Source organism: Dysidea avara, chromosome 3 (assembly GCF_963678975.1).
Source record: "Dysidea avara chromosome 3, odDysAvar1.4, whole genome shotgun sequence".
In the NCBI taxonomy this organism is placed as follows: domain Eukaryota; kingdom Metazoa; phylum Porifera; class Demospongiae; order Dictyoceratida; family Dysideidae; genus Dysidea; species Dysidea avara.
In genome coordinates, this window is record NC_089274.1 from 12,799,496 (window position 1) to 12,821,549 (window position 22,054).

Genomic DNA, 22,054 nt, shown 5'->3' on the forward strand with positions numbered 1-22,054 from the left:
AATTAGTTCATGTTTTCCATTACCTTAGTTTTTAGTTAGATTTAGTGATACACGTACTGTAATAAACTTATTTAAAACAACAGCTTAGTAACAAAAAGTATGTAATCTGTGTTTGTTCATTTGTATATATTTCCCCGTATTCACACTTCTCACAGGTCCCTAGTGGGATAGCATTCATGGAATGTAACGAAGACAGCGTTCCCAAGTGTGTATAAAGTCCTACTGATAGTTGAACACATTATAGTCACATAACTTATGTCACTTACACATGTAATTCCCCAGTTACATCAACCACAGACACAATATTACACAACCTTAATTCTTGCCCGCAGAGTTTGGATAGGGTAACAGTATTAAGCTGACAATATTTCCAAACTTGCAAAATTATAATTCATGCTTAATGCATTATAAAGGCTGGGCACTTTTTACAGAATGGATTCTTTTAACAATATATGTAATATTTGGCCACCACCAAGCCATGAGTATGGGTTCTGTATAACCACAAACACTACATATCCTGTCTTATTGTTTAGACTTCAGTCAATAAAATCATCAACCAACTGTAAATGTAATTGCCACCTCCAGTGTTTGTCTATAGACTTCAGTGCCAGTCAAGTGAAGTTGTAACTATAGTGTTTGCCACTATCAGTTGTCTAGCAACCACTGACATACTCTGCAGTAACTGATTTAACTCAGGTTTATTATTCTACTATGTAATATACTTTTATATTAGATGTTGTTGGTCAGATATCTTTATTGTGGTACCACGTCAAAAGGTAAATCTTTATGGTGGTAACTGCACAGTACCTGACCCATTACTACAAGAGGAAGTTCTAGCTGGAGGCTCTGATTATGGTGTCCTGTTTTGCCCTATAGTTCCTGGACTAAAAAATTGAGATATTGAGGCTTAAATACAAACTCCTCCTAAGCTTTGTCTTTTTGTTTCTAACACTCTAGGCCTGTATGGCTGAAACAATATGATGTGTTGTAAGATGATTTATTTTCATTTCTATCTGTACATGCATACCATGGTTATGGGTACAATCCTTTTCCAATCACTTTTTTAATTTATGGAGTTCCAATGTACATGTGTTGCTAACACAAATACTTAAACAGAAGCAATAACTTGGCGTAGTTGTTAAAGACAATGCTGTAGAAGACTGGAAGTAATATGTGGGTAAGATCTAATAACGTGTAACTATGCCTAATTTACCCAGAGGCAGATTCAGGGTTTGGCAAGGGGGGTGCACTAAGGTATAATATGGAGCAGTGGGTCTGGAGGGCAAAGGTACTAGGTACTTTATAAGTTGCAAGACTGAAAATTTTGATATAGAGCAGTTTTATGTAAATAATTTATGCTAAGTGGTCTGCATTGATCAAGAGTTGTACGGAACAGTGACAGTTCAGTTGTGAGCCAATTATCATATAGAATGGCACATAAAGGACCATGTGCGTCTTACCTGAAAAATTCTTAGCTGGCTATAAACAGTTAAAGGTGCCCGTGGAATGGTGCTGCAGATACCAGTATTCATATTTAATAGCCCTATTAGAGTATTTGACTGACTGCTCTATTAGAATATCTCTTTTATTTTTGTCATAGGACAAGGTCATACCGAAGGATAAACCTAATCCGAAAAGAGAATAAATAACACTACACACACACACACAGAACAAAGCAAGACAAAATGCAACAATAACTCAACAAAAACAAATTTACAAAAATCAGGTGGTCAAAAATGAATATAGCCGATGTTTAAAGTGGGTACGATCGGGCATACATAAAATAGATTCATGAACCTCATTCCAGTGAAAAATATTGTTTCTATAACTATACTCTAGTAGAATAGTCACTGTACACATTACTATGACAACCAGTTATTCTATTCAGTTTACCACTTAGAGTCTCAATGAGTAAACTTAGCACAATATTGTAAAAGCAATATTGTGCATCAAGCATCGTTTAGGGCAATGTGACAAATATTTCAAGCATCGTGGCAAGCATCGTTTCAAGCAATGTGGCAAGCAAGCATCGTGGCAAGCATCGTTTCAAGCATTTGTGGCAAGCATCGTGGCAAGCATCGTGGCAAGCATCGTGGCAAGCATCGTTTCAAGCATTTGTGGCAAGCATCGTTTCAAGCATCGTGGCAAGCATCGTTTCAAGCAATGTGGCAAGCAAGCATCGTGGCAAGCAAGCATCGTGGCAAGCATCGTTTCAAGCATTTGTGGCAAGCATCGTTTCAAGCAATGTGGCAAGCATCGTTTAGGGCAATGTGACAAATATTTCCAATAGTCTTATAAAAAAAATTTACAACAGCTACTTGCATGGTGGAACAGCACAAAAAGTTGAATCAAGCGATCTCTAATTGCATCCCCATTTGAGCACCTATAAATTAGTGGTGGCACAATATAGAAACAATTTTAGACCGTGACATCGTGGAAGAAATTCATTGATACATAATTAGCTACTGTAGTATGTTTCTCTTTATGGGTGTAGCCAAATATGATATTATAATGTTTTCATCTATTATTGAATTTCTACAATGAATCTGTGGTAGCTAACAATTAAAATAACATGTGGTATATACAAGACTTCTAAAGCATGCTTTGCTGCACTATGACAACAGCAAACTATGCATGCATGTACATATATAAAGTTATAACACGGGAAAAATGTTATCCTCAATGGCTACATCTTGATCACTATTTGTCTCCCCTTAGTTGTCACTATTAATATCATGATCAGTATTACAATGATTATCATGGCATCATCACTGCAAATCCTGTATGATTGTAAAGAGGGGCAAATTACAATTTATAACTACTAACACACTGTGACAGAGAGTATACATGTGGGATCATCAAATATCTGTAAGGTTACTGTGGATAATCTTGGAAATGATATCAACAAGCCATAGCAATGTGCTTGTGTTCCTGTGGAAGTATCTACTTAACTGTCTGTTGCTATAACTTATGTGGCTTTTTTTGAACACACAATTAGGCCGTGCAAAGTTAATTATATGTTTCTGGTCCTACCAATTCCCCAAAATTTACCAGGTGACCAGGCTTTCTTTTTTTTTTTTTTTTGATGTGGTACACTACATTTGACATACGTAGCAGTACATGGAATTAGCAGGCTATAGGGAAAAACAAAGTTAATGTATAAAGTTAGTGCATCTTTATAAGAAAAAAGTGTTTACAAGACATGAAAACTTTTCAACAGATATAATATACTACAAATTATTGTATGGTGATTGTGCAATTCATTCAGCAAAAAAAAATTACCAGGAAGGGAACCAGAAACATATAATTAACTTTTTGTGGCCTTACATAAGTTACTAAGTCTAAGCTTGTCAACACTTATAGCTACTGGTGATTACCTATAGTAAATGTTATGTTTCCTTTGAAACCAATTACCCTTCAGTACCTTACTAAGTACTATGCTTTCTTAATATTCAAGTTAGGGTAAATGCCAAATGTAACCTATAGGGTCAATTCTTCTTCTTCTGAAGTGTTGCAAAGCACACTCCGTGTAGCGTAAGTGATCTATATTTGCCCAATTTATAAGCAAAGAATATAATATTATAATCTAAAGACTGGTAGTTTTGTCCTCCGTGAAAGTCTGTAGTAGGCAGAGAGGTAATTACTACTTCTCAAGGATGAAACTTGATGACTGTATATCTGGCCGCATTTGCCCTTAAGTGAACAAAGGCATTCTTGGTAGCATCCTGTAGAAATGGATTCACTAATGCAGCGAGGAATGATAGTGTTTGAATCACTGTACAGTACAGACTTTGTCAGGTACCAACTGTGACAATAGTCTATAAGACTGGTAGCTAATAGTGCTCTGGCATTTAGTGACACAATAGAACACCTTAAGTTGTACAATCTTTGACAAGATGGCATATGAAAAATATTTAATAAAACCATTAAATCCCATCAATAAGGGTCAGTAGACAGTAGCCAGCATCTGTAAATCTATGTGTTTTGATGGCATGCAAAAAATAATTACGTAAAAGTAGGATCTGTTCACTAGCCAATGCAAGTTAAAGTGGTGTACGACCTTTCATCATATCTTACTATTCTACTCTTTTCAGTATGGAAAGAAGCAAATTCACACACAGAGTGTCACGATTGTCCAAAGAGTTAAAGTGAAGAGAGTGACTGTGTAGAAAAATGCCAGTAGAGGGAAGACTGAAGTGAAGGTCTAGGCTAATACAGTACCAGTTCCTCAGGAATTGTAGCCATGATGAGATTGAAATGATTGAGATATGGGAGTAATTTATAAGGAAACAGTAAACTTTATAGGGAATAAGAGCTATAGGAGGAGAAATTTCATTAAAAACTGTTTCAAGTTTGAATCTTGAGGTATGCAATTATATATAGCTACATATGCAGATCTAATAGAGCATTGAAGTTGGCTGTCTAGGCCATTTCGTACCTTTAACCATTACAAGACTTAACAATACGTTGTACACTTTAGCCCAGGTTGCCATCTCCAGGATATTTAATGCTCAGGCTTCATGATCAGTATCATGGGATGTAGTCGATCTGTTGAACTGTTGATATAATTATTAAGTCTTATTACCAGGGCTCCAGTTAGCTATTATTCCTTTTTTTAATAAGTTGGTAACTCTGAGACTAGACTCCTGACTTCATGTAATTTTATATAAAATGTACATGTAATTGTGAAATTATGACGTTATCATCATGCATTCCAGTGGCAATTCTAAAAGCTGACATGCAGAGGGCAAAGCAAACAGCCCCACAAGAGAATCTTTACATTATAACCTTATTTGGTAACAATTTTGGTTGAAATTTGTTGAATAAACATTGTAAGTTTGAAAGGGAGCCCATAATCAATATCAAGAAGTGGCAATTATGAATCTGCATGACATGCAACGGGGCACAACAATGATAAAATAGTATGATTTTACGCCTACTTCAAACTCCTTCCACTCTACATAGGCCTACCAAAAAAGTTTTGGAGAATAGTTAGCTATATAGCTCAACAGGGTCAGATCCAGACTTTCAAAAAGGGAGGGGGATGCCACTCTGGAACATGGTATGGCTAGCTAGCTAGCTAATTGTAGCTAGCTTCATCTAGCTATAGCTACCTAGTAATAATTCAAATAATCACTATTTCACTGTTAAATACTTAAACATTAAAACTATGCTTATTTTTAGAGGCGCTTATTGCGTATGAAGAGGCCACCTTCCAACCCTGATAAGGTTCCAGAACTGCATCAAACATTAACTAGATCGTTAACTTTAGTCTACATAGCGAACGTGATTTACGCACTTGGATGCCAGCTCGGATGCTACTACGTATACTATGCCCGTAAACCCGCGCGCCTCAGAAGGTCAGTGTGGGCCGCCATTGCCGCATGCACGGCTGCAGTTCTGTTATAAAAGCCGGTTGGCCTCTCTAATCAACTGTGAAGATTCGGGCTCGCAATGAAGTTGAGTAGCATGTGGTTGTGGATACTTTTAGTTTCAATAACTGCTGAGATTACGGCGGCGTCTCCGTACACAAACAAATGGAACTCACTGTCAAAGCGCCAATCGCAAGGTACGTAGCTATAGCTATACATGTACAATGAATTCAACGTACATAGTCGTAGGTCTTATTCTCCACCTGTCCTCAGCCCTGTACTAGCTAGCTAGCTAGCTAAATGGTGTATAGCTATTGCTGAGCAGTAAAGGCACCGCATTTACACTAGCTCAGTAGCTAACGCTAGCCCGCATGCATCTAGCTATTTAAAGATTTAACGTCATCTCAGTATCTAACAAGTAAAAACTAGCAGCTAGCTGCCGGGCTAATAGTCTGGCTTTTGAAAATTTAGGTGACAGGGAATAGGTGCTTACTGTGTGGCTGCATATGCTGTATTAATACTGATAAGGCCACTCCAAGTCATACCTTATAGTTTCTGGTCACTCCCAAGCCTACAAATGGATGCGGGCGGGCGGATGATCAGGACTTCAGGACTATAGACTCTACTGTGACAATATACTGTATGGTACTATTATTTGCTCAATTTAGCAAATTCATGTTGATTTTGTTTTTAGTCAAACTTAACCAACAACATAAGTAGTTGTGCTTCGGCAAACAATGCACTAGGAAAGTTGTTGATGGATCATGGCTAGCTATACACTGATGTATAGCATTTAAGTATATTTATTTATTTATTTAGAATATACTATAGGAAATGTTTTGCTCATGTAGCTACTTATGCTTTCCAAATGAAATAAATGTCTCATTAGCTATGTCAGGAAAGTATTACTATGACTTATAGCTAAGTTGTTCAAATGATCATGATCCAAAATGAAATTTAACTTCTATTTTCACATCAGAAATTCTTCATTCAAATGTGAAGTCTTAGCCCACTAGCTATGTGTTTCCAGCCTTCTATTCAGCAAACCTTGAGAAAAGTAACTGTCAAAGTTTTGAGTCATTGAGTGCTCCAGACTAGTGTTTTTAGTGATCATCTGGGAATGTTTAAACTATAAGGGTTTCTACTTGCCAATCTAATTTTAGTTATGGAAAAGTTTAAGTTTAAGCTCACCGAATGTTGCCAGCTTTCCATACCCCTGCAGTGTTCAGTGATAAAGAATTTGAAGTTACTAGACTAATCATTAGAGGACTACATTTTAATTATAAAGTTAAAGCTATGGCCCATCTGCATGGACTAGTAGTTAATGCTACTGAAATTACTTTGGTTACAGAAGCATTAGTAACAGTTATAATCTGAACAGCTATATAATCAAGGACAAAACTAGCTATAGTTAGAAACATTTTATTAGTGTGGAATATATACCTAATATTCAGAGTTAAGAGTAGTGCCCGTGACTGCTCTATTGGAATCCCTGACTGCTCTATTAGAGTATCTCGATCTTTTGCAGTAAAAAATAAGTGTCTTGCTGGGTCACATGCACTTAAGCACCTGTAATATTAATAATAGTCCTCATAAACTAGGGTTCCAGGTTTACCATGCGGGCGGGTGACCAGAAACTAAGGTTTGACTTGGTGTGGCCTAAATAGAAAAACAATAATGTATATGGACACGTGATTATACATATACATGCTCGTGTGCCGGATTAGTCGAAGTGGGGAAATTAAAACCAATTCACGATTTGCTTTCTTTGGCCTAATTTCCTAGACTAACTCGCATCTATCGGATTTAAGCAGTATGCAGAGGGACTAGTGTAGCTACCTAGCTATCACTCTGTGCCCCAAATATTGACGGCTTGCAATCAGCCAGATTCTTGCTGAGGATAGCTATATATTTGTAGCTAAGGTCTGTCAGTCTCATTAGAAATATTATAGAGACACCTAGCCACTACACTGAAAAAACCATGAGTTGGTGAAGACTTATTCTGGCTCAATTCTGGCTCAAGAATTGAGACAATATTTAAAGATTCAGAGACTTATACAATTATATTTGTGCATTATAATCATATATATATACACATGATTCCTGCGCAGTAAACAACACTTCATCTTCACAATTTTAACATATATTACAATTTGCCACATTAATTATACTGTAACTACAACTGTGATCCACCTTGTGGGAACGTTAGTTACATATGCTCTGAGGTGGGTAGTTCCATAGTTTAATCACTGAAGGATAAAAGGAAAACTTGATGAAACTGTACACTCTAGTATAATATAGCCACTGACTTTGTAAAAAATGGGGGAACAGAAATTTAAAAAATCGTCTATATAGGATATTCACTATTAACGATGAACGATTTTATACAGCTTTGAGATTTGTTTCTTCTGCAGCATGGGCAGTGGAAAGAGGGTCTGAAGCCCCCCTCAGTCCTCTGCATGAGGGGGGTCAGAATGATATCTTGCCAACATTATCCTTCTTGGAATAGGACTGAAAACTGTGAAAAATAGATATACTATAATGGAATGCTTATTTACACACAATATTGTTATTACTGCTTTACAGTGACCAGCATTGAAGGTCTGACAGCAACTTGTGCTGTAGCCTTTGAATTACCTAAATAGTACTTGACACATTACTTAACATGACAAATAATGTGAAACAGAAATGAGCCAAAGAAAGGAGCAGATAGATCTAGGGTAGTCAAAATCCTTCATGTGTTTCCAAAAGTGGTATAAAAATGAAAAAAAAATTGTCTACAGCAGGAATCAAACCACTGACCTCTTACTTTGAGAGGTAGTATCTTACCACTCTACCAAATGTTTCCATGCAGGTGTTAAAAGGCTATTTTGTACTGGCTGCTTACAAACACTGTACGACCATGTATCATCAGCTGAAAATAAATTAGTGACCTGATCACTACCCTGCAGCGTGGATAGATCAACATTGTGGTAACACTGGAGAATCTGGAAAAGCCTTTATAACACATTCTTGATGCAGATTTTTGTACGGTTTTTATTTGGTTAATGTTAACAGCTGTTTGTTTAGACATGATTAATGCCAAATTTAGGAGTACGCTATATTTAATGCTAAATTTAGGAGTACGCTATATTTAATGTCAAATTTAGGAGTACGCTGTATGCATGAAGGATGCACACAGTAGCACAGCTCTTCAGCAGGCAGAAATGTTTTGCTGGACAAAACATGTGGGATTGATACCCGATTAGGTGTGATCATGCTTTTAAAATTCAATAAACTTACATCTCTGATATTGTAGCAGCTTAAAACTTGGACAGCCTAAAGCTGTTTCATAGTACAATAAGGTGTCCATAAGTTTCAATTAGATTAAGTGTCTAAAAATACTATTAAACTTGGATATCTGGAATGGCTATAAGACTAGTTTTGTCAGATCATGCAGGTCACTAATTTGCTTGCATGTTGAGAAAAGTGCTGAACACAACAACTATGTAGAGTTGGACACTTTTTAAAGTCTCTACTCTTACAGATCTCTCTATTACCTATATGCTATTACAATAAGCTAAATAATTATATTTCAGCCTAATTTCTTTTTATTGACCTAGCTGCCAGCCGAGGTGAGGGAGGGAGTTATGTAAGTGCAGGTTGTTATTATTTATGAATGCAATTCAATATCTGGGCTAAACAGCCAAGGTAAAGTACTGTATATTATAGGAATCATGAAGGTTTGCGTTTTCCCATGCACAAATAGATATTCACCAGAAACCAGCCTTTATGGTGCCTTGACAGTATTGGTGTATAACCAAGCCCAAAAGTGCTTTCAGTATGACCTGCAACAAATTGCTACTATTTTTAAAACATATTTATTCAGTGGAATTTTCTTTGTTGACTGCTTGGCTGATTTTAGACAAACATAACTTGATAACAGCTGAGGCAATGGGCTTGATTTTTTTCACTGTTCAATTGCATAATTGTTTAAGCCCAACAGGTGCCTTGGCATACTACAATGGACATACCTGGGTCCTGCTTTGTGTCCCATTTATCTCTACTGACAGTGCAAGGTGTCGATTCGTGGTAATGCCACATAATGCCTTCCCTATGTTTGTAACAGCAATAGTTTGAGTTTTCCATTGTGACTGGATTGATTGTAAAGGTCCTTCTCATAGTGTTCTTTGTTTAACACTATGTAACGGGCTGAAAACAAAGCATAATGGCCACTTTACTATTTCAGTTGGGTCATGCATTCAGACAACAACAATAAGCCTGGTAGCACTCTTTCTTCTCATGTGGTATGCCTGGGTTCACCAGTCATAATAATGTTACAAAAAGTGAACAAACACTAGACTCTACTATATAGGAATAGGACCAAAGACAATACAAGAAAGGTCACCTACACCTATAGATATACTAGTGGACATTTAATCTCCAATTCAGTCATGGGTATATAGGCTGAAGTAGGGATTAAAATGTTCACTTGTATATCATAAGGTGTAGACAACCTCCCTTGTTTTACTGCTTGATCCCTAATTAAACTTATTTTGCCTTGCACTTGTAAATAAAACTATATAACATTATGTTATACTGGATGTACATAGCTAGCAACCTAAATCTGGCTACGAGGCATTTAGCTAATTATGGCTTTTCAGCACCGAGATGATTTTTTAATTCTTTTATAGCTTGAATATTAATATGTGACCAAATTTTGGAAAATCGCCCATATGGTCACACATGAAATAATTAGAATTTTAAAGTTTAGGGTGATGCTGTTTAGTGCAGCATCCAGTTCAAATATATATTTCAAAAACTTTCTTGTAATTCAAGTAATTGAAAATTATTAACAAGTGGATTCGTACCATAAAGTTTTTATTTAAAATATTTTGTTTATCAAATGTGCCCATATGGACAATTTCCAAAATCTGGTCACATATTATGCTACCAGTCTCACACAAAATTAATGTGATGTTATTGGTGAAGCACGAAACCATGTGAGTGCCAATTATTGATGTGGTTGACCTCTTGTGGTCCTGTTAGCTACAATTAAAATGGCACTGAGCTGTAGATATCAACTTTAAGCAGGGGGTTACTGAACAGGTACATAGCTATTCGAAATGTTCAGACAAAATTCCCTCTGTTGTTTTTAAAAATGCCTGTTTTGGTAGGTTGGTAGATGAGAGTATGCTTTCATTGGCAGAAAAGGTCTGGCTAAGTCCCACCCCTATACGTCTAAGATCTCAAAAGCTGTTGAAAGACCTTATACTCTAATAGGACAGTCACTTAGGTACTCTAATAGAATGATCAAAGATTTTTAGTAACAGCTTTTAGACAAGAAAGAGAAAATCTATTTATAGTATATCTGCTGAGATTGGACTTCTTTACCTCTTTAGCTTATCTGAAGTTGAACACTGTTGTTGAACATTGTTGTTGAGCACTGAAATTGAATGGTGTATGCATTACTAATCAAATTTATAACTTCCTGGTAGCTGTGTATGCCAAAATGGCGAGATAGTTCGAACTCTACTTTTGGCACACAAAAATAAGGCTGTGGTCTTGAGTTACTGACTCTAGAAATTTATGTTTAATTATTCATAGGGTAGTGCCACTGTTGGGTTTACGAAACACAAAATCATTAAAGTGTCTACCTACACAAACTCGTAAGTTTACAGTAGGTGCATGAGTGTAGTTATATCCATTGCTGCATGCATAGTTAGCTACTTGCATATCACAGCATCTGCATTGTATACTACAAGACTTCCCCTGCTTTAAGAAACATCAGTCCAGCCGTAATCACCAAGCTACATATGACTTATAGGAATTTTTGCCAATTTATTGGCAGTGTAGTAATGGGTATAAATATCTATTTATTAAACAGAGCAGTGGAGCACTAAGCAAAATGCTGCCAAGTATATATAACTGTGATAATCATAGAAATTAGAAAAGTGTCTTGACACTCCTGTCTATATATGAGCTCAATTAAAACAAGTAGCTACTACTAATTTAGATACTGAAGTTGAGATGCAAATGTAACTTCAAAGTTACTCAAGTGATCATTTTTGAGAGTTAGAGTAGTACAAATACGTTAACTCATTGGAGTCATTAGTGTGTACATTCAATTCAGTTGAGGCCAGTTACGAGGGATGAAATATAAATGTTTTGTTAGCACTTTGGGGCTGCACCCCCTGGTCCCTGCTGCTGTGTGTACACAGAATGAATTTAGCTGTGGCTATGTATTAATTGGCCTCAAACAGTTTGGTATACTTGAACTAGTATTTTATCACCCTTTGAAATAACATTTATATCCACACAAAATGAGTCAAGCTGTGAAAAAAGGATGTGACTTTCAATAGCCTGGATAAAACAGCTTTGAAATCAAAGGTGGTGGCCAAAAAATGGCTGCAATGATGTTAATACTAAAAAATGTTAATAATGCACATGCCTTTATTAAATTTTATGTCATTGCAGCCATTTCTTGGTCATCACCTTTGATTTCACAACTTTTTTCATCCAGGATATTGAAGGTTGTACCGTTTTTGACAGCTTGGCTGTTTTGTGTGGATTTCATTTCCTATTGTACTTTATATATGGCCCCAAAGCCAGCCATAGGTTGACTTTGGGACCAATGATGATTACCTGCAGACACAATGAAGTCTATTGAAGACAGAAGTTATAGTTTTATTGGTAATATGTAATACTCTAATGTAGTGCACCTTTTGAGGAGAACACACATAAAATGTTCTAGAATTTCTATTGGTAGATCTACTGATAAATTACAAATTTTTACTATTGAGTAGGTTTTAGCTAGAATTTTTATTTATAAAGTGGAAATTAAAAGCCATCATAGCAGTGGTTAAGAGTTCAGGTGTTTAGAATGGAAGTCCCTGGTTCGAACTCTGGTAAGTTTTTTTACCGTTCTTTAACTCTGTGGTGACTGTTCTATTAGAGTATCTCAACCCATGATTTACAGTTGTTTAGTTTTTAATTTGTATCTCTGTAGCTTTGTTTTTCTAGGCATCAAAAGGCAATTCTATGATGGCTAGCCAATGTACACACCAAATGTTGTAGTAATGTCCATTAGTGTCTAAATATCAAGTTATTCCCATTAGGTTAGTACTGTAATTCACTTTATTTTCATGCAAAAAATTTCATGATAAAAATTTTCACGTAAAATATTTTCATATGATTTTTGTGAATGACTGCTCTATTAGAGTATTTTGATCTTTTGCTAAATTTTCGTGCAAGAAATTTCCGTATAATTTTTGCATACGAAAATTATTTTACAATGAAAAATAGCTAATTACGGTTACAGACAGTAGTATGTACCATGCTACATGGATAAGAGAGGTTCCACTGTAATTTGATTACCTTGAAATTTGGCACAGATTAAGAGCATTATAAAGGTGAATTCATGTACTAAGTTTGCGAGGAATCTGATAAGTATCTATGATACTATAAACATTTAGTCGTGTAAAAAATGATCAAAATTTTGTAATGGCTACAGAGTAAACTTCTCAGAAATGTCCATAACTAAGAATGCATGTTAATATGCTAAAATAACTGACTAAATATACAAGTAATATTGCCATTGCTATTAGTTAGTGCTATGCAGTTTAGTGGGCAAAGGGGAAGTCTCTACAGAACATTCATGGTTACTCCCCTGAGCTGTAAAAATGTATTATCATCTAGCAACCAAGTGGTAGTTATTATTTATTCTTGGGTCACATAATTTTAGTAGAATATAAACAAGCTCTCTCCTTATGCTTTCATCTAACCCAAACTTCATTATGGGCAATATATAGGCTACAAGCCATGTGATAATTTGGGCTATCTGGACAACAGAGATTCCCAGATAATAGTAAGCACCCATCTGGTTATAATCTATGAAAATAGAGATCTTGATAAGAGAGGTTCCACTATGCACGTTTGCATTTCATAGCAATTTTTGCAAAGTGTGCAAAGTGAGTAATCAAGACCCCTTAAGAAAAAGAGATCTAATCCAAAACAGCCAAGCTGTAAAAAAAGTGCGGCCCTCAGAAAGGCTATGGTGAAAAAAGATGTGAAATCCAAGGTGGCGGCCAAGAAATGGCTGTGATGGTAGGTTAATGGTAAAAATTTTAATAATGACAATTCAGGTAAATTTTGTGAAGCGGCACAAAAATTCACCTGAATTGTCGTTATTAAAATTTTTACCATCACAGCCATTTCTTGGCCGCCACCTTGGATTTCACATCTTTTTTCACCATAGCCTTTCTGAGGGCCGCACTTTTTTTACAGCTTGGCTGTTTTGGATTAGATTTCATTTCTTTTTGTATTTGTATACCCCAAAGCCGGCCTATGGCCAGCTTTGGGACTTTTTAAACCTATGTTTATTTTCTTTACTACAGGAAGAAGAAAAGATGAAGTAGATGTACTTTAAATATTTTATCAGTAAAATTAATGTACAATTATATATATATAATACATATGTGACCGGATTTGCGAAAAGGGGCCTTCCACACATCCAATTTGCTAACTTTGACAATTGATAACTTCAGATTGGAAAGAGCTATTGCCTTGAAATCTGGGCAGTGGTGATTTCTTTGCAGCTGAACTCTCTACATGATGGTTTCTTTGTAGCTGAACTCTCTACAAGGTAATTTCTTCTAGCTGATCTCTACAGGGAGATTTGTTTGTAGCTGAACTATCTACAAGGTAATTTCTTCTAGCTGATCTCTCTACAGGGTGATTTCTTTGTAGCTGAATTCTGTACAGGTGATTTGTTTGCAGCTGAGCTCTTTACAGAATGGTTTCTTTGTAGCTGAACTCTCTACAAGGTAACTTCTTCTAGCTGATCTCTCTACAAGGTGGCTAGTTTGTAGCTGAACTCTCTACATGGTGGTTTCTTTGTAACTGAACTTTCTACAAGGTGACTTCTTCTAGCTGATCTTTCAATAGGGTGATTTGTTTGAAACTTCACTCTCTACAAGGTAACTTCTTCTAGCTGATCTCTCTACAGGGAGATTTGTTTGTAGCTGAACTCTCTACAGGTGATTTGTTTGAAGCTGAACTTTCTAAATGATGGTTTCTTTGTAGCTGAACTCTCTACAAGTTAACTTCTTCTAGCTGATCTCTCTACAGGGTGATTTCTTTGTAGCTGAATTCTGTACAGGTGATTTGTTTGCAGCTGAGCTCTTTACAGAATGGTTTCTTTGTAGCTGAACTCTCTAAAAGGTAACTTCTTCTAACTGATCTTTCTACAGGGCAATTTGTTTCTAGCAGAATTTTCTACAGGGTGATTTCTTTGCAGCTGAACTCTCTACATGGTGGTTTCTTTGTAGCTGAACTCTCTACAATGTAATTTCTTCTAGCTGATCTCTCTACAGGGAGATTTGTTTGTAGCTGAACTATCTACAAGGTAACTTCTTCTAGCTGATCTCTCTACATGGTGATTTGTTTGTAGCTGAATTCTGTATAGGTGATTTGTTTGCAGCTGAGCTCTTTAAATAATGGTTTCTTTGTAGCTGAACTCTCTCAAGGTAACTTCTTCTAGCTGATGTCTTTACAGGGTCACTAGTTTGTAGCTGAATTCTCTACATGGTGGTTTCTTTGTAACTAAACTCTCTACAAGGTAACTTTTTCTAGCTCATCTTTCTACAGGGTGATTTATTTGTAGCTGAATTCTGTACAGGTGATTTGTTTGCAGCTGAGATCTTTAAAGAATGGTTTCTTTGTAGCTGAACTCTCTACAAGGTAACTTCTTCTAGCTGATGTCTCTACAAGGTCACTAGTTTGTAGCTGAGCTCTCTACATGGTGGTTTCTTTGTAACTGAACTCTCTACAAGGTGACCTCTTCTAGCTGATCTTTCTACAGGGTGATTTGTTTGAAGCTGAACTCTCTACAAGGTAACTTCTTCTAGCTGATCTCTCTACAGGGAGATTTGTTTGTAGCTGAACTCTCTACATGATGGTTTCTTTGTAGCTGAACTCTCTACAAGGTAACTTCTTCTAGCTAATCTCTCTACAGGGAGATTTGTTTGTAGCTGAACTCTCTACATGATGGTTTCTTTGTAGCTGAACTCTCTACAAGGTAAATTCTTCTATTGATCTCTCCACAGGGCGATTTGTTTGTAGCTGAACTCTCTACATGGTAGTTTCTTTGTAGCTGAACTCTACAAGGTGATTTTTTCTAGCTGAACTATCTCTTTCCATAGTTGCATGAACTCCCCACAAGGTAACTTCTTCTAGCTGATCTCTCTACAGGGTGACTTGTGTGTAGCTGATCTCTATACAGGTTTCTTATTTCTAGCTGATCTCTTGAATTCTCTTCAGGGTGACTGCTCTATTAGGATGACTGCTCTATTAGAGTATCTCGATCTCGCACTTGCTGCACCAAGTTGGATTTCGTGTTATAACTCCGTGGCTTTAAGTCTGATTCTTCTACACCATTGATGAACCTTTCTAAGATGATTACTCCATCTGTACAACGATTTTCAAAGCATTACCCCAAGCGCTTTATCTGGTAGGCGTGGCAAGCAGTCGTTTTTTTATTAGCTAATCTCGATTGCGTAATTGTTACACACTGTTGGTTTTTTCGTTGTATCTTCCTGGTTTTTAGCTCGATTTCTTTCAAACCACAAAAGATTTGAGGTTCAATAGTTAATCTATTCATCCACCGATTTTCAGCTTCTTCCCATACGCGGTTTACCCTGTAGGCGTGACAACATATTGGTGTTATTTTTCGTGAATAATCACTCATAACTCTTTGTCTGTTTATCGTATTCCAGCCAAAGTTGGTACCGAGATGCGCCTTTATATCCCCCTTCTGTGTGCCAAATTTTAAGGAAATCGGATATGGCGTTCGAGTTTTATAGCATTTTTTGTAAGTGTGCGACAAGAAAAAGAAAAATAAGAAGAAGACAAAACGAAGAAACTGAGCCAATTTTTGAAGTCGAATATCTCGGGAACGCGCGAAGCGATTTCGCTCAAATTTGGAATGTGGAGTGCTGCAGTTGGAGGGCATGTCCACAGCAAAAATAGTCTTGTTTCATCAAGGAAGCACAGAGCTACGGAGGTGCGAAAATTGCGTTTTCTTTCTTCCTGTCAATATACTCACGGGTGTTACGCACCGGCTTCTTGGGCCGCACGACACACTACCCTGTGTCTTGATATGCAACCAAACTTTGGCAGCCCATATCTCACAAATGACTGGTGTGAATTTAATCAAATTTTTTACAACTGTGTCACGTGAGATCACGTGATCACACAGCTATAATGCAAAAATGGTGTGTTTTGGAGAAGGGACCAAGGAGTTATACAGGAGTAAAATTGTGTTTTCTATACTCCTGTCAAATGTACACACAGTGTGACATGCTGGCTTTCTTGGCTGCATGACACACTATCGTTTGTCTTGATACATACCTGTTGTGAGGCTTGTATACATTTTAGTGTAATTCTTACAGTCTGTGATAGTAGAAAGAGCATAATATATCATTGCAATGAACCGGATTTTAGAAAAGGATATGAAGATTATGGATTTATTCATGTTAACGTTTTAGGGGCAAGTAAGTTTCTTGACTAACCAAGTATTAAAAAACTTCTTATAATTATGTGTCAAATTAATTTCTTTTGTGCAACGTGTCCAAACATCAAGTTTCCTCATATTGTACAATAGTTGGTTGAAACATCCAATCGATTTTATAATGTAACCTGAAGCCCTGGCCACTAAATTCTTAACAGCTATGCATTATATGTAGAGTAATTAGGAGTAGGTTTCAGCCAGCCACTAACACTACAGATAGTAGAATAAAGGTGGTGGGTGGTTTACTGTACTAATAGAGCAATAAATTGAATAAAATTTTGAGGCCTCTTTACTCTTGCTAACAATAATTCCACAAACCCTGACATGTAAACACATACAATATGGCAGTTTCTACATAAATGATCACAACTACACTATCATAGTTTTCAAATACACGCATAATGTACTGAATGCTAATGATTTTTTACAGATGTATCAGAACTAAATGCAACTATTGAAAATCTTAGTAACAGCAGAGGATGCAAACAAGTAAGTGTATTTGCATGTTTCACCAGGTTTTGGCAAAAAGAGGAGCTACAGTACCAGAGTAGCAAGCTGGCAGACAGGCAGGCAGGAATCTTGCTAAGATTAGAGACATTTTATATTTCAAATACAATCCACACAAATCAACCAAGTTGTACAAAAAGGGTGCAGCCTTCAAAAAGCAGGTTTTTGATGTACATAATATCTAATCCAAAACAGCCAACCTGTAAAAAAAGTGTGCGGCCCTCAGAAAGGCTATGGTGAAAAAAGATGTGAAATCCAAGGTGGCGGCCAAGAAATGGCTGTGATGGTAGGTTAATGGTAAAAATTTTAATAATGACAATTCAGGTAAATTTTGTGAAGCGGTACAAAAATTCACCTGGATTGTCGTTATTAAAATTTTTACCATTAACCTACCATCACAGCCATTTCTTGGCCGCCACCTTGGATTTCACATCTTTATTCACCATAGCCTTTCTGAGGGCCGCACACTTTTTTTACAGCTTGGCTGTTTTGGATTAGATTTCATTTCTTTTTGTATTTGTATACCCCAAAGCCGGCCTATGGCCAGCTTTGGGACTTTTTTAACCTATGTTCTTTTTCTTTACTACAGGAAGAAGAAAAGATGAAGTAGATGTACTTTAAATATTTTATCAGTAAATGTACAAATTATATATATAATACATATGTGACCGGATTTGCGAAAAGGGGCCTTCCACACACATCCAATTTGCCAACTTTGACAATTGATAACTTCAGATTGGAAAGAGCTATTGCCTTGAAATTTGGGCAGTGGTGATTTCTTTGCAGCTGAACTCTCCACATGATGGTTTCTTTGTAGCTGAACTCTCTACAAGGTAATTTCTTCTAGCTGATCTCTCTACAGGGAGATTTGTTTGTAGCTGAACTATCTACAAGGTAACTTCTTCTAGTTGATCTCTCTACAGGGTGATTTGTTCGTAGCTGAATTCTGTGCAGGTGATTTGTTTGTAGCTGAGCTCTTTACAGAATGGTTTCTTTGTAGCTGAACTCTCTACAAAGTAACTTCTTCTAACTGATCTTTCTACAGGGTGATTTGTTTGTAGCTGAACTATCTACAAGGTAATTTCTTCTAGCTGATCTCTCTACAGGGTGATTTGTTTGTAGCTGAATTCTGTACAGGTGATTTGTTTGCAGCTGAGCTCTTTACAGAATGGTTTCTTTGTAGCTGAACTCTCTAAAAGGTAACTTCTTCTAACTGATCTTTCTACAGGGCAATTTGTTTGTGGCTGTATTTTCTACAGGGTGATTTCTGTGCAGCTGAACTCTCTACATGGTGGTTTCTTCTAGCTGATCTCTCTACAAGGTGATTTGTTTGTAGCTGAATTCTGTACAGGTGATTTGTTTGCAGCTGAGCTCTTTACAGAATGGTTTCTTTGTAGCTGAACTCTCTACAAGGTAACTTCTTCTAGCTGATCTCTCTACAGGGAGATTTGTTTGTAGCTGAATGATCTACAAGGTAACTTCTTCTAGCTGATCTCTCTACAGGGAGATTTGTTTGTAGCAGAACTCTCTACAGGTGATTTGTTTGAAGCTGAATGATGGTTTCTTTGTAGCTGAACTCTCTACAAGTTAACTTCTTCTAGCTGATCTCTCTACATGGTGATTTGTTTGTAGCTGAATTCTGTATAGGTGATTTGTTTGCAGCTGAGCTCTTTAAATAATGGTTTCTTTGTAGCTGAACTCTCTCAAGGTAACTTCTTCTAGCTGATGTCTTTGCAGGGTCACTAGTTTGTAGCTGAATTCTCTACATGGTGGTTTCTTTGTAACTGAACTCTCTACAAAGTAGCTCATCTTTCTACAGGGTGATTTATTTGTAGCTGAATTCTGTACAGGTGATTTGTTTGCAGCTGAGCTCTTTAAAGAATGGTTTCTTTGTAGCTGAACTCTCTACAAGGTAACTTCTTCTAGCTGATGTCTCTACAAGGTCACTAGTTTGTAGCTGAGCTCTCTACATGGTGGTTTCTTTGTAACTGAACTCTCTACAAGGTGACCTCTTCTAGCTGATCTTTCTACAGGGTGATTTGTTTGAAGCTGAACTCTCTACAGGTAACTTCTTCTAGCTGATCTCTCTACAGGGAGATTTGTTTGTAGCTGAACTCTCTACATGATGGTTTCTTTGTAGCTGAACTCTCTACAAGGTAACTTCTTCTAGCTAATCTCTCTACAGGGAGATTTGTTTGTAGCTGAACTCTCTACATGGTGGTTTCTTTGTAGCTGAACTCTACAAGGTGATTTTTTCTAGCTGAACTATCTCTTTCCATAGTTGCATGAATTCCCTACAAGGTAACTTCTTCTAGCTGATCTCTCTACATGGTGATTTGTTTGTAGCTGAATTCTGTATAGGTGATTTGTTTGCAGCTGAGCTCTTTAAATAATGGTTTCTTTGTAGCTGAACTCTCTCAAGGTAACTTCTTCTAGCTGATGTCTTTGCAGGGTCACTAGTTTGTAGCTGAATTCTCTACATGGTGGTTTCTTTGTAACTGAACTCTCTACAAAGTAGCTCATCTTTCTACAGGGTGATTTATTTGTAGCTGAATTCTGTACAGGTGATTTGTTTGCAGCTGAGCTCTTTAAAGAATGGTTTCTTTGTAGCTGAACTCTCTACAAGGTAACTTCTTCTAGCTGATGTCTCTACAAGGTCACTAGTTTGTAGCTGAGCTCTCTACATGGTGGTTTCTTTGTAACTGAACTCTCTACAAGGTGACCTCTTCTAGCTGATCTTTCTACAGGGTGATTTGTTTGAAGCTGAACTCTCTACAAGGTAACTTCTTCTAGCTGATCTCTCTACAGGGAGATTTGTTTGTAGCTGAACTCTCTACATGATGGTTTCTTTGTAGCTGAACTCTCTACAAGGTAACTTCTTCTAGCTAATCTCTCTACAGGGAGATTTGTTTGTAGCTGAACTCTCTACATGGTGGTTTCTTTGTAGCTGAACTCTACAAGGTGATTTTTTCTAGCTGAACTATTTCTTTCCATAGTTGCATGAATTCCCTACAAGGTAACTTCTTCTAGCTGATCTCTCTACAGGGTGACTTGTGTGTAGCTGATCTCTATACAGGTTTCTTATTTCTAGCTGATCTCTTGAATTCTCTTCAGGGTGACTGCTCTATTAGGATGACTACTCTATTAGAGTATCTCGATCTCGCACTTGCTACACCAAGTTGGATTTCGTGTTATAACTCCGTGGCTTTAAGTCTGATTCTTCTACACCATTGATGATCCTTTCTAAGATGATTACTCCATCTGTACAACGATTTTCAAAGCGTTACCCCAAGCGGTTTATCTGGTAGGCGTGGCAAGCAGTCGTTTTTTTATTAGCTAATCTCGATTGCGTAATTGTTACACACTGTTGGTTTTTTCGTTGTATCTTCCTGGTTTTTAGCTCGATTTCTTTCAAACCACAAAAGGTTTGAGGTTCAATAGTTAACCTATTCACCCACCGATTTTCAGCTTCTTCCCATACGCGGTTTACCCTGTAGGCGTGACAACATATTGGTGTTATTTTCCGTGAATAATCGCTCATAACTCTTTGCCTGTTTATCGTATTCCAGCCAAAGTTGGTACCGAGATGCGCCTTTATATCCCCCTTCTGTATGCCAAATTTCAAGGCAATCGGATATGGCGTTCGAGTTTTATAGCAGTTTTTGTAAGTGTGCGACAAGAAAAAGAAAAATAAGAAGAAAAAAAACGAAGAAACTGAGCCAATTTTTGAAGTCGCATATCTCGGGAACGCGCGAAGCGATTTCGCTCAAATTTGGAATGTGGAGTGCTGCAGTTGGAGGGCATGTTCACAGCAAAAATCGTCTTGTTTCATCAAGGAAGCACAGAGCTACGGAGGTGCGAAAATTGCGTTTTCTTTCTTCCTGTCAATATACTCACGGGTGTTACGCGCCGGCTTCTTGGGCCGCACGACACACTACCGTGTGTCTTGATTATGTTTCTGACTCTCTGCCACACTGGCTTTTAATAAATGGCTAAAAATGCAGTGTACATTTTTGACCGGATCTGCGAAAAGGGGTCTTATAGCCTGTCCAAATTTCCGTGTTTGATGAGTCATAACTCATCATGTGTTTTACCCATTGTCTTATAACTACATCCAGGAATAGTGCTATGTTAGGAGTGTAAGGTGACCAAATTTCATGCTGGTACCATACTCACAAGTCAAGTTATGGATTGCCAAGTGCATGCAATTGGAAAGGCTATAAGACCACTTTTTGCAGATCTGGTCACAAAATTTTAATGATAACTAAACGCTTATGTCACAAGTCTCTTATGTACGTATCCAATAAATGACCATCATTTTAGTGTTTGTTTTAAAATTCTTTCATTATCATCATCATCATCACTACCTTCATTTTGATACTTTCTTTATATGTGCTTATGTTGATACCATATAAACAGTTTCATGGAGTGCTTATACTGTTATGCAGCCTGCTGAACAAAAACTCATGTTTATAGTTGCAAGAAAATCAGACTTTTTAGTATAGCTATAGTATACATAGCTCACCACTGATTTGTACACAGAATATACACCACAAATAGAACTACTGATTCATACTGTATACTAGAGGTGTGCGATGACTAATTTAGACGCATCTCGATATTTCCT

The 22,054-nt window shown here is 37.0% G+C and overlaps 1 protein-coding gene across 1 annotated transcript in view; it reads left to right on the plus strand.

Annotated features, from left to right (window-relative positions):
- Positions 1 to 16,621: 16,621 nt before the first annotated feature.
- Positions 16,622 to 22,054, plus strand: part of LOC136248328 (fibroblast growth factor receptor 2-like) — a 38,285-nt gene continuing 32,852 nt past the window's right edge. Inside the window, exons 1-3 of the mRNA XM_066040119.1 lie at positions 16,622 to 16,661; positions 16,802 to 16,903; positions 17,351 to 17,409. Coding sequence (XP_065896191.1) covers positions 16,622 to 16,661; positions 16,802 to 16,903; positions 17,351 to 17,409 — 201 coding nt within the window. The remainder of the gene's footprint in view (positions 16,662 to 16,801; positions 16,904 to 17,350; positions 17,410 to 22,054) is intronic.